A 12,818-nucleotide genomic window follows, 5' to 3' on the forward strand; every position below is an offset into this window, starting at 1 on the left:
TAGAACGGACGCGTAAAGTTGGAGGAAAGGGACTGTCTAGGAACCAGCAACACGTGGCCAAGCACGCGAGGATCCTGGAAGGAGAATTTCGAAGCGAAGGATAAGCGAGCGGAGAAAATACGACAAAAAAACTGTGCAGATCGAACGTTCCTCAGATTCCTTTGGACACAGAGAGAAGCTTGATTCGCGCTTTTGAATATATTACGCAACTCTAGCTCTCTTCTCTCCTCTCCGCTCTTCTCCTCGACTCGCCAGGACTCAGCAGCTCCTATCTCCTCCGTTCACCCCGAGGACTACAAAAGGAATCACAATTCTTCCGCGCGCTCAAAGACTTTTTAATTAAATTCTAAATTGAAGAACGCCAGTCGCCCCGGTGATATTTTACCACCCGTTCAATTATCGTCATCCCCTCGCCCTCCATCCTCCCTCCTCCTCCTCCTCCTTCTCCTCCTCCTTCTCCTCCTTCTCCTCTTCATCCTCCTCGTCCGCCACCCCGGTCCTCAACCCCCGACAACGATGAGATACAATTGTTAATTGGGAGCCATTTATCTCCCGATCTGTATCTGGAGCGACGCTTCTTTTACCCCGAGAGGCTAACGAGGACCGCATTATACGTGACTGGTACCTACACGTCAAACACGCCCACCTGGTGGCACTTGTTTCACCCGTCTCGCAGGAGGAGAACAGGAGGCGAAGGAGGACTTGGTATAACGTGTACATGCATACCTACAGGTATCACTCGTGTGTTGGTGCCCACTTTGTGCGTGGGATAAGATAACCGCGCCGCCTCGAGTAAGTCGATTTGTCACGACTCGCCAGACTGCGGCGCTTGCGCGGCTCGAAGGAGGCCAATTTTTCTTTTAATTAGATCGGACTCGATTTCAGTGCACATCAACGAGATAACGAGAGTGTGATCTCCCCCCCCCCCCCCCCCCTCAAAAAAACCAGCCCTCGCTTCGGGGCCAAGTGAGCTTCGTCCTCGTCGATCCGATTGTTTGTTCGTTCTAATTAGGTGTAATTAGCGATTGCGATTCCGCGGCAAACGACGCGGCATATTCGAGAATGAGAATCGCGTGTCTCGCACGTGGCTGCAGATTTAAAGTATTGTGCGCATGTGTCGCATGCATCGCCGTAATAGGCCCCCAGTTTTATTTCACTTCATTCGGCGTCATTCAGGGATATTCGGGGTTCGCACAGCAATTCCTTCGCGGCCCCGACCCTCAACCGATTCTTTCGTGGTTTGAGCAACTTGTTGTTTTTTTCGTTTCACTCTTTTTTCCGTCATCCCCCCCCCCCCCCCCATCCCCCTTCCCCCACCATTTTATTATTATACGCAGACAGGACAACAATGCCGGCTATTGAGTGTGGATGAGCAGAAGGGGGGAAAGAGGCGCGAACCGGGACGGCTATACGTAACAGTCGACGACCCCCCTGCAGGCCTTCCTATCGCTTCCATTGATCTGCAGTATTTCCCGTTTTTCGGGGCAATACGTAACGAAAATACTACCCAAACAACCAGAAACTTTACAGGGCAGCGATGCGGTGGATAGTAATATTTTAAAAACCGGAGACACCGTGCATCGATTTAGAGTATTTTAGAGTGATTCCGGGTGAGATGGCCAGACGTAAGAGATGGTCCACAGTAGAGTTACTCGTGTACTTTGCTGTATTGGACTATAATGTGGTGGTCCACCTCTTACCTACGATCTGCATCTCACCCGGAATTACCCTACGTCAAATTTTTCGTTCAGTTACGCTCGGACGTATGCTCGAGTTTCCAAAATTTTGCACATTCGCAAGGATTCGCATATTCCCTGCGGAATTATTAATTCAACGGGCAGCCGCAGGAGCTTCACCCCACGGACGGCTGCTGTGACGGAACTGACCGGAAACGTGTGAGATAGATTCGCGATAAACGAATGCGGAGACCCGCATGCGGTGGGAAGTGGAGCGAATATTTGTTTCGTGCTGTGGATATACAATGCGGGAATGTTTCGCACCCCACGTTTCTCAAGCGGCGTCCCTTTACCGCTTCGAACGCTAGTGTAGATTCCTGTATTCCGATTATTCGAGACGGTTTACAATTTGAGCATATTATCGCGAGCGGACGAGCAGAGTAGAGTTTCATTCAAAAAGTTACTGTATGGACTCTTTGTGCGCGGGTGACGTTTCCTCCGTTGATGGTTAGGCGATCGTGAAGGGAACTGATATCTACACCCTGTCCAATCCGGTCCTTGGCTTCGTCGCTATAAGTCACTTTTACGTTTATAAAGCCGTCAGTTTCGACCCGTCGTTCAAACTACCGTGAAAAACCAGGCGCCGGCTATTGTTGTCGTTTTCGTACTGATAATGGAGACTTTCGCACGCTCAGATTTATGCCCGGATTATTACGCACCAAAGAACTTGCACGCTGATCGATCAAATTAGTTTCAAATAAACGACACAGACTTGTGGAAAAAATTTCATCGATTAATTTTCACAGCGATATCAATAAAGATTGTTCAACGTCGACATATTTAATCAATGTGCAACAGGAGGCCGTCAATTTTTCACCTGATCTCCTCTTTCGGGATGATACAGATGGGTGATTCATAAATTTCAACGATCTAATCATCACGCCTAGGGTCAATTAATTTTTACTACGGTAAAACAATGAAACAATTTGAATCTTTCAACAGCGCCTTATTTTATGCAATTCGTTGGTCCAGCTTTACTGCATCGGATGTTTGCAAAATGGCATCGACAGTGGATGTTGACTAAAAATGTACTAAACCAACGAGGTTCATAATGTCACATCATTGGTCAGAGTCACCGTGACAGGCACCGTAAATTTTATACGCTGGATAATCATTGCATGTCACCACAGGTGTAATAATTAGTGATAGTGGTGGTTTGAGTGGTATGTGAAAATATAGCGCCTGATTGCCGGCAATTTGATAACATGCTAACTTACCGCCGCGTGTTAGATTTAGCCTGTCTCTTGAGTATAAAACTACGTGCTATATTAAATTTTTCTAAAATATATAAGCTACACCGTTTGTCAATCGTTATAAATTAATTCAGTCGTAGTCTACCGATAGCCACACTTTCGAGGAAATCGCAGGCGGTAAAGATCATGGAAATAAAACTTAAGCTAAACTCCATGTCATCAATCTAACGTAGATAAGGTTCATATCCAGACGTTCCTTACCACTGAATTCTATGCATTTGTATGGTACGAATATGTGAGAGGGTACTTACCATTGGTAAGATAGGCAGAAGAAGAACACGATCGATTCAGCACTGTAGGTAAGTTGGGATCTTGCTTGGTTGCTCGGAACGGGGACTCGGGGTTCCTGCCAGTCGACGCAACCGCTTCTACTGTGGATGAATACAGATAATGGTTCACAAGGATTCCGAAAAACAGCGCTATAAAATTAGTATGGCAGTGGCGCCACCTGGGAGCAGTTTTACAAAGTACTTCAAGCAGGAAGGAACATGGGTACAGATGCCGAAATGAACCCGAGTATCGCGACAAGGTGCGTAGACTCGACGGTTCGGCCGCTGAAATGGCACCTTGCCATGATAAAGTGCTTTATATTATCGACTGAGCTTGCAACGCTGGCCCGCTGGAAACAGTTCATCAACCGACCTGTATTTACCGTCCAAATACGTTCAAAAATTCGTTTCAAAAACCTATGTCGCGCCAGCGAACGGTACTAAATGGACCGACTGAAATGTTACTTATTTTGAAATTTATAAAAGCCTACGCAAAGCTGATAATTATCAATGCGGCTTTCAGCGCACTTCTACATAATGCAATGTCGAACAACAATATCCAAAAGCCTTTTTGTTCTATGCGAGAATAATGCTGGCAAATTTATCCCTGCAATAGGTGGAAATTCAATTTCAGGAATACAGTACCTGGCATTATTGCTGCAAAAGAAAAAGTTTATTTTGGATATTTGTACATATTCGAAATTGCGAATAGAATTGCGCTGTTTGCGGCATATAGACGTCGGTGACGCGTAAGCTTTGATAGCAAAATAAAAAGGATGGCTTAATGGCTAACAGTTCTACGGGACGCGGTAGCATTCTTGGTATCAACGTGGCGCTTTGCCGACAATTGTAAGGGGCACAGTTCAGTGGGTCAAGGTTCAATGGGACACGTAAATAAAGGACTGGGGACATTTCGGCCTGACCGAGATATAGGGCAGAAATATTACGATGTAGTGGAGTAAGATGTCACCACGAATAAGGATAACTGATAACGGAGTAAAAAGGCTTGCCACCCCTCGGCCCTCCCCCCCTCCACCACCGCCGTCAACAGGCAGAATGTATAAACTTTTACCCTTCACGCTACAAACTTGGTAAACACGAGTTTTTCGAATATTTTACAGTTATTGCCGATTCTAATTACACCAATTGAGATTGACCAGTTGTTGTTTCCGTGATACAAGATGATAAAAATGTACCTAAATTTCACAGTTATTTACGAAATGACTGTTTAAAATGTCAAAATTTATTTTTCAATAATGAGGCACAGTTTCGGTGTTCTAAGCACATTGCACATTTTTATAACAATCTTTTTGAAACGTGCATTACAATAAGAACAACTTCAACTTGTAACTTTAGCGATCGAATTGGGCGTTTAGAAAATATAGTCAGTTAAAAATATTTTTCGCAGCGGAAATCGTCGAAGTTTGCTTCTGAGTTTACCGAAACGAGATATAGAAACGAGTTCAACCCTGTTTGCGACCATTGCCAATTTTGTCACACCGTGAGCACAAATAGAGAGATAAAAACGATGAAGAGAGCTACCATTTTTAGTGATTTCTTGCACGCAAAGAGAAGTAAAAGTTGAAGTAAGGAAAAAGTCTAAAAATAATAAATTATGAACGCTCAACTAACTTGTGAGAAAAGAGAAATTCAGAACGCCTGCATGATAATTTGAAACTCGTTAACATAGGCTAAAACATCAGTGACAAAAGGTTTGGGATAATTGTGAAAAACTTTTCAAACCAAACGGCAAGAAACTTATTGACTGAACCGTATTAACCAAAGTTCCGGTTCACAGCCAATTATACGACTACGGGAATCCGAACGAGCAGAAAAGATAATAATCACTTCGTCAATTAGTGTCAAATTTAAATACTTTTTTATTTACCTGGTTCACGGAATTTACCTGTTGTTAATTCCGTGAATAAAGCTCAACCGTTGCAATCAGAATTGACAATAAATGTCAAATATTAACAAAACTTGTGCTTGCCGTGTTCGTAGGCTCACGGGTAAATATTTTGCATTCTGCCTGATTACGGCAGGGGGGAGGGAGAGAGAAAGAATCGCTCTCCCTCCCTTCCTTATTTTGTTACCAATAATTTTTATTCACGGTAACTTCTTACCTTACTGCGTCTCAATTTGTGTATCCCATATCTTCTTCTTCGAAATATCTCCGATCGTTTATCTGTGTTTTCTATGGAATCGTGTACTTTGGCATACCGTAGGCCAGATAAGATGCTCTCTACAAAATAAGACTACCAGCGGCATCTTCGATTTAACGCGAATGTTGACTCCTTCAAGTTCCTTTCTGTCGTAAAAACAGGTCTGTAATCGATAACATGATAGATAATCAATTGATCAAGTCGTGAGAAGTACTAATAAATCCTCTTCCACAATAAAACTTCCCGACTTCGAATCGCCTGATTGCTCTGTCTTTTGTTTTCTCGGGGCAGGTCGAAACAAATTTGTGTGAAAGTCGACATGCATCCTGGTGGATACGGGAAATTACGGGAAGTCAGAAATTCACATATCGCTTCGCATTTTACGTCTTGTTATGTATGTATTTCGATTAACTCACTGCATCGGTTTCTTTCTCACGTTGTTGACGATGCAAAAAAACAAAATACATCGATGCGATCCGGGTTGTGGCGCCATAGGTGAGAGTATTAAGAACCCTAGCGTAAGAAAATGCCTTACCTTAAAATCTTGCGAGTAAATCTGTTCATTCGAATTCGCAGATGTGAAACGAATCCTATTCGCCAACTAAGGGGCGGTTACTCCCGAATCATTCTCAGTTTTATTCGGTTAAAGGTCGCAACCGCTTTTCCAAAACATCCTCGCCATCCACGCTCGCCACGACAGCTTTCTTCCCGAGCGTCGACGAGGCAGTTAGTCGGCAGCCTGAATCCAAGATGGCGCGAGGGTCACGTGTCCTACCGAGAAAGACAGTGGCGCGGCAGTTCGGCGTTTCGGATCCAGGCGTCGCTGTTTGCGATGTTGTAATTACGGTTTGCCGTTTCAACGATATATGCTCCCGTACCCACGCGCAGTTGTGGTAATGGCCCCGCGCGTTATACAGGGGTAAAACGAGACGGCCGTTTGGGGGAATTGAATGTGTTGTCATCGCGGGGTCGCGCGCGTCGTGATTAACGTAAACTGACCGTGCGGTAGAATCTGTGACCCGACGAAGAGTGGATAGTGACAGTTGAAAAGTGAGGTTAGGGATAGACTTACGGGACGAGGAGGAGAAGGAGGATACGGTGTGAAGTGTTATCATTGTGCGTACGAGAACCTCGGTGTTACTCATTCCCCCTCTCTGTCGATAAAGCAAAACAAACAACATGTGACAAACGCCGCGCGTTCGAAACAACATGTAACTCTCACCACCGTTCAAAGTGCAACGATCACGGGAAAGAAGTAAATGCGAACGGGGTTCACGATCGAAACCTTCGTCAGTCGTCGTTCGGCGTTTAGCCCGAATCGCAGAAGTCCGCTCCTCTTCTGTCTTGACGTTTTATCGAGTACAACATCGGGCCCTCCTTCTCTCCCGCAAACAGAGAGAGAGAGAGAGAGAGAGAGAGAGCGAGAGAGAGAGAGAACGAGAGAAAATAGAGGGAGGCGGCGGATGAACCCGGCGTGTCCGTCTCTCCTGCGGTTGGCTTCAGGCTGCAGCTACGGCAGTTGTGCGTCCCTCGGACTCTCTAGCAGCGGTACACCGGTTCGTCTCTCTCCCCCCTCCCCTCTCTCTCTCGCTCTTCACGTCGCTTACCCCCGTCCGTTGGATGTCGCACTCCGCCCCCCCCCCTCGTGCCGAGCGACCTACGACCGTCTCTTTCTAGTCGGCTGAAACACGCCGCGCTCACTCTCAACTACCTGTTGTGACGTCGAGCCGTGCGTTATTCGACGTCGCCTTCTGCCGCTGCGAACGACGATCGGCTGGTAGGAGAGCACTCGAGGAGACGTACGTACAACGACGAGTAAGTAGGCGAGACTACTCGCGATCGGTGCACGCGATACCCGTCGTGCGTCGAACAAGTCGAGGATCGGGAAAGGTGGCGCGGTTCGCCGGGACGGATTGTTTACAGTTATTCTTGTTGACGTTGTTTTACACCCTTCGGCGCGAGAGACGAGAAAAGGCTGCCGCTGATATTCGTACGTAGTGCATACACACGCGCGGCGAACAAAGAAAGTGCAATAGTTGGGTAAGAGTGCGCGGAGTTGACAGTAGTGACAATTAGGTGAAAGTACAACACGTCGAATCCCTACAATGTTTACGGTCGTAACGAAGACGCCGCCGAATGTCATCGGGTTCTTGTTTACATCACGTGGAAGAGGACCGCTACCACCGCTATAGGGCATTGCCGTCGTCGCCGTTCGCAGTGTGTTTCTTCACCCTCCTCGTCACGGAGTTGAACCTGCGCCTGCGCCTGCGCGAGCGCGGCACGCGTGATTCTCGATACGATAAGAAGTGGCAGCGAAGCGACAAAAGCGAGAGGAGAGCGTATAGCGCTCGCCGAGTGATAATACCGTAAAATTCCTTGTTGCAAGGAGGCGGGGGCGAAGGGGAGGTGACGAAAAATAGGAACAATCGCGCGTCGTACGCCGATGTACGAGGTTGCGGAGGAGGGAGAAGCGAGTGAAAATCTGCGAGTCAAGTCCAACGGGGGCACCCTCTCGAGGAAGAGAGAAGAAAAAGAAGAGGAAGAGGAAGAGGCAGAGGCTGAGGTAGACGTAGACGCAGACGTGGAAACAGTCGTCGTAGAAGTAGAGGTAGAAGTAAAAGTCGGAGCGGCGGCTGTCCGCCCGTGGAAGGACGGCTCGCGGTGCAAGGGGAGGATGCGAGGGGGGATTATCGCGGTGGCGGAGGAGACACCCCGTCGCGGCGCCAGGGCGACGAGAAGCAGAGGCTCTCATTGAGCTGGCGTACCCTGCGCTGGACTTAGGGGGCTGTATGGAGGCAGGGGGGCTCCTGCCCCGGCAGCCCCCGCAAGGCCCCCCCTCAGGGCCAGCCTCGGCCTGCGTGGGCGCGTCCCAGCAGAGCGTGCAGCACCAGAATAACAACAACAACAATAACAACAACAACAACAACAACAACGGCATCATCGTGCAGCCGGGTGGCTTGAACGCGAACCAATTGATCGCCCAGAATCAGATACAACAATTACAAATGGGACAGGCGCCGGGGATGGAGGATGCCTTAACCCCAAAGAGGCAGGCCGTATTCGACAGGCTAAGGAGGAGGATCGAAAGCTACAGGAGGCGGCAGACCGACTGTATACCCAGGTTCGATCAGAGCTTCAACGGACTCGTTGAACAAAATAGCCAGGACACTCAGGTGCTCAAGCAACGATTTCTCGAGAGCAAAGCCAAACGGCAGGCCAAGAAGACCGACAAGAAGCAAAACGACCCCGTCGGACTCGCCAGCGTTCACGTGGTGAGTTTACCTCTGTTATTCCCGTTTGTTTCTTTATTATCCGCAACCTTTCCCTGTACGTATTGTAATAAAAGCCCTTCTCTCTCTCTCCCTCCCTCCCTCTCTCTCTTTCCAAGTACCTAAAACGGTCATAAACATTCCGGCTGTCCCGTTTCTTACAAGTCAAACGTATTGTCTCGAATTCCCTAATCCTCTTCGAGGTGATACCGTTGTAAGGAAGAAAAGAAAGAGAGAGAGAGAGAGATAGAGGGATAGAGAGTTAGTTGAGCCGCACGTACGGAAAGTCGTTAGTACAACAACGGTATGTAACGGGCGAGCGACGGTGAGGACGAGGAGGACGACGGTGACTATGGGCGTCTTGCTTGCCCGACCCAACCAACCAGCCAGTGCAGTAATCCGAGCTTAGACCGGAGCAACCCGACATTCCAATTCGATTCCCGCGTTTAACTCTCTCCATGATTCATGCATCTATGTGCATACATACGCACGCGTCTCTGGTGTACGTTTATACCCTAGACGACGACGACGACGACTCCGCGAGAGAGATGCGATCTCGCCGTTTCTGTTCGCCGCCGGCTCCCCCTCCGGCCGTCCAGTTATCGCGTCTAATTATATTATTATATGCACGCAGCCCGAAGCCTTCGCTCGGCTCGACCATCCATTCGATCCAGCTTGTGTGGGTGTGCGTGTCCGTCCGTCCGTCCGTACATGGTGCATGACTGTAATGCACCTGTACGGACGATCTTGGACACGGATTCATGCATGCTCACGCATCCCGGACAGGTTATGCTGTAGCAGGCAGGCAGGCTGCGGCGGCAAAACCTGCAGAGAGCAAAGAGGAAATCCGGAAAAGCTGGAATTCCGAACAGTTGCAATGCCCTGCGGCCACTGGTGGACGTTCCCTGAATTTTAATTACTCAGTAGATATCCGGAATCGACTTTAAGCAGTTTTCTCGTTATTGACGGGGGCCATGAAGCTGCGTCCCGAGTAACGCTTCCGTAACGCGGTTGATATCTTTTTTCGTCGTCCCTCTTTTCGGAGTACCAGACACGACGATCGGTTTTACGCATTTTGCGTACCGAAGGCTTAACATTGGTAAAAAACACACCAGATTAAAGCTAGTAACGTTAATGTAACGGAATATCGAAACTAATATCATTGTTTTGAAAGTTGAGAATGACTTTAAAGGAGTTTAAGTTCTTAAAATCCAAATACACTTTGCTTGTTAAAAGTAGATTACTCAATTTCAGACGATCCTACATTTGCGAAACAATGATTTTTCCCAAAAACGAATCGTTACATTAACGTTACGAACTTCACTCTCTTAAACGCTCGAGGGTATTCACCCCAACCCCTCGTGGCGATTCGGCTTCGACCTGCACAGTGTGTTTGGGTCATCTGGTGTGTACGTACTACTATTAATAATACTCTTCGGGCAATCGATATGATCACGCCTGGTCCTCAAGTGCCAAATATAGTTTTCCTCGGGCCGAGGTGGGTACGTATGCGCCTACGTGTACCGCAGGGTGAGGCACTGAACGTTAGGAGTTTATCTTGTTTATTGTGGGTAGACTTTGACCATGAAAAGTCTCGTCTACCTGCACGTTCAAATCCCTAACAATTTTCCAACGAGCAATTAAAACGTGATTCACCACAATTTTCTAGGGGGTCGGAGGTCTTCTTCTTCTTCACATCCAAAATATGCTCGTATTTTGCAAAACCAATTCCTCGAAAGTCATTATTATAAAATTATATGAAATAATGATTTTTCCGTTACTAACGTTTTAATTTATGAATCAACGTTGCTAACTTCATCCTCACGATCTGTCCAACTTCTACCCGCAACATTGCAGCAGCCAGCAGGCAACAGGTCGCGTCAAAATTCAGTTGGCTTTTGCAAATTCGTTTCAGGCGTTTGTGAATTTTTAATTTCAAATGCGATACGTCCAGGCATCTATGTACAAACGTACCTGTATATCACGCATTTCAACACGTTAGCAGGTATTTGCGGATGTACCGCCTTTGGCAACCTCGACGACGAACGCAACCATCCGCCATTAGTCGACGAAATTTGTTCGCGTGGTTGTGGGTATATAAAATAGAGAAGGAGTGAACATGCTCGCCTGACGCCGCTGTCGTCGCCTTAGCGTCGTTTAACCGTGGAACAATCGCTCCGCAGCGAAAGGTGAAAGTTCGCATTAGCCGTTCTCGGGAATTTTGGTTTACCGTGAACATAATCAAGGTACAGGACCAAATTCTGCAAGGTATGAGACCGATTTTCGTACCGGTGCGTGAATCAAATCGAAAGAGATATTGGACAACACGTAGATATATAATAATAGATATCGGAACGCAGGTCGGGAAATCGCCGATCGATCATCTCGATGTCTTTTATTATACAAAATCGAATCGGCCGCTTAGTTCGAAATCAACTTACAGCGCTACTGCACTGAACTAGGAGATGTATATAGATATGTATTAGGGTATAACACAAACAACCGGCACATGCTTGATTACGCCAAACTTTCACTACTCCGATCCACCGGTCGACCAAAATATGATCGGTAATTAGCTGCAAGCAGTGTATAAGTTTCGTCCACATGCTATACTGTTTTAATTGCTTTGCTCCCACGCGTACGTATCATACTAGTGTTAAAATTGAACGAGGCTGAAGTTAGTAACGTTAACGTAACGAAACATAGGGGGGGAAAATTATTATTTTATAAATTTTTATTAAAATGAAAAACCTGTACAGCGCTATATATTCTTTTTCGCCAAAAATTATATCGCGAATCCGCATTTTTACTCGAACTTTGTGTTTTCGTTATTAGGAAAAATTCATTCACCTCCTATACGTAGGTGGATGGCGAAAATACGAGGGAGGCTTTCGATGTAGTCTAGAAAGGAGAACGAGTCGTGGTCGTGGGTGTTGCATTGCGTCACTTATACCAACATTATAAATCCGTGGGCTGAAACTTGAAATAACGCTTTTCTACCCCCACGAAAGTGGCGCAGCCACTGTATTATACGGTGTAATTTTGTATCAATTGTTTTTCACCGAATAATCGTTGAGCTGTAATTAAAAAATTTATTCAGTTCCGAGCGGTGAGCCACGGCTCTAAGGGTTCGTGAAATGAGCTTTATGCAAGCTCCGCGAACCTCCGCCGGAATAAGCTGATCGTAAAAAATTCCCCGTACAGCCCTGTGAGTCGAAACAACGAATCAATACTGTCCACTGTTCTCCTGATTCAAGTGCGGCTGGATGCATTGGTGGTGAAAAGTTCTTAACCGTGTAATCATTCTACTCGCACCCCCTACGATTTATGTTACATTTATATCACCGCGCTTGATTTTATATTTCTTTCTCGTCGAGACGGGTAAAGAAATAATTGAAAAGTGTGTTTCGTTTTTCGGGCCGTAACCCGTGGGTCATGCTGCACGATAACGCCGCGCAGATTGATCGTTTGTTATACAGTATATTATACCCTGACGAAATGTGGCAGGAATATGAAAAAATAGTGATTCGTAAAAAGATTTAACAAAGAATGAAAAAAAAACAGATTCAGGTCTTGGGTTTTCATGGATATTGTATAACAACAATTTCATCTTTTTTCTATGAGATTTGTACAAAAGTTATTGAAAATTATTGTGAAATGAACCACTTCTTTTATGTATATATATGTGTGCGTATATAATTTTTTCTGAATCGGGTTGATCAGGGCTTTTGCAAAGAATTTGAATTTCATTCGAGACGAAAATTGAAGGAGACTAATTGTGTGTGCTCTGTAATATAACTGCATGTTTTACCGCACTCAATGCGACGCCTCCTCCTGTTATGACAAGGACAACACTTTGGGTCGATCCTCCTCTTTCTCTGATCGTTTGAAAGAAACCGTTAGCCTTACCCTGGAACTACTGATATCCGTATAACGGGCAGAGAGTCGCACGGTCCAAATCTTGAACTTCGAACAGTAGCCGCGTGCAGCAACGGCAACTAAGCAGCTAGATATGCACGATATAACTATGATTTGAACTACGACGTGACGCGTGGTTTCCATTCCTACGTTGACAATGAGATCGAAGAAATTGATAACCGATGTTTACGGCTGTTATACCTTGTGTCTT

At 46.4% G+C, this 12,818-nt stretch overlaps 1 protein-coding gene across 8 annotated transcripts in view; it reads left to right on the forward strand.

The window, feature by feature from the left end:
* Positions 1–6,287: 6,287 nt before the first annotated feature.
* LOC124308237 (neurogenic protein mastermind-like) overlaps positions 6,288–12,818 on the forward strand; it is a 125,818-nt gene continuing 119,287 nt past the window's right edge. For 4 of the 8 annotated variants that reach the window (XM_046770764.1, XM_046770765.1, XM_046770766.1 and 1 more), the window contains exon 1: positions 6,289–8,692. In XM_046770764.1, coding sequence (XP_046626720.1) covers positions 8,210–8,692 — 483 coding nt within the window. In that variant the 5' untranslated portion in view covers positions 6,289–8,209. Of the gene's footprint in view, positions 8,693–12,818 lie in introns of all 8 variants that reach the window. The other 4 variants (XM_046770768.1, XM_046770769.1, XM_046770770.1 and 1 more) reach the window with 2 other exon arrangements.

The sequence above is a fragment of the Neodiprion virginianus genome, chromosome 6, assembly GCF_021901495.1.
Source record: "Neodiprion virginianus isolate iyNeoVirg1 chromosome 6, iyNeoVirg1.1, whole genome shotgun sequence".
NCBI classification, from domain to species: Eukaryota; Metazoa; Arthropoda; class Insecta; order Hymenoptera; family Diprionidae; genus Neodiprion; species Neodiprion virginianus.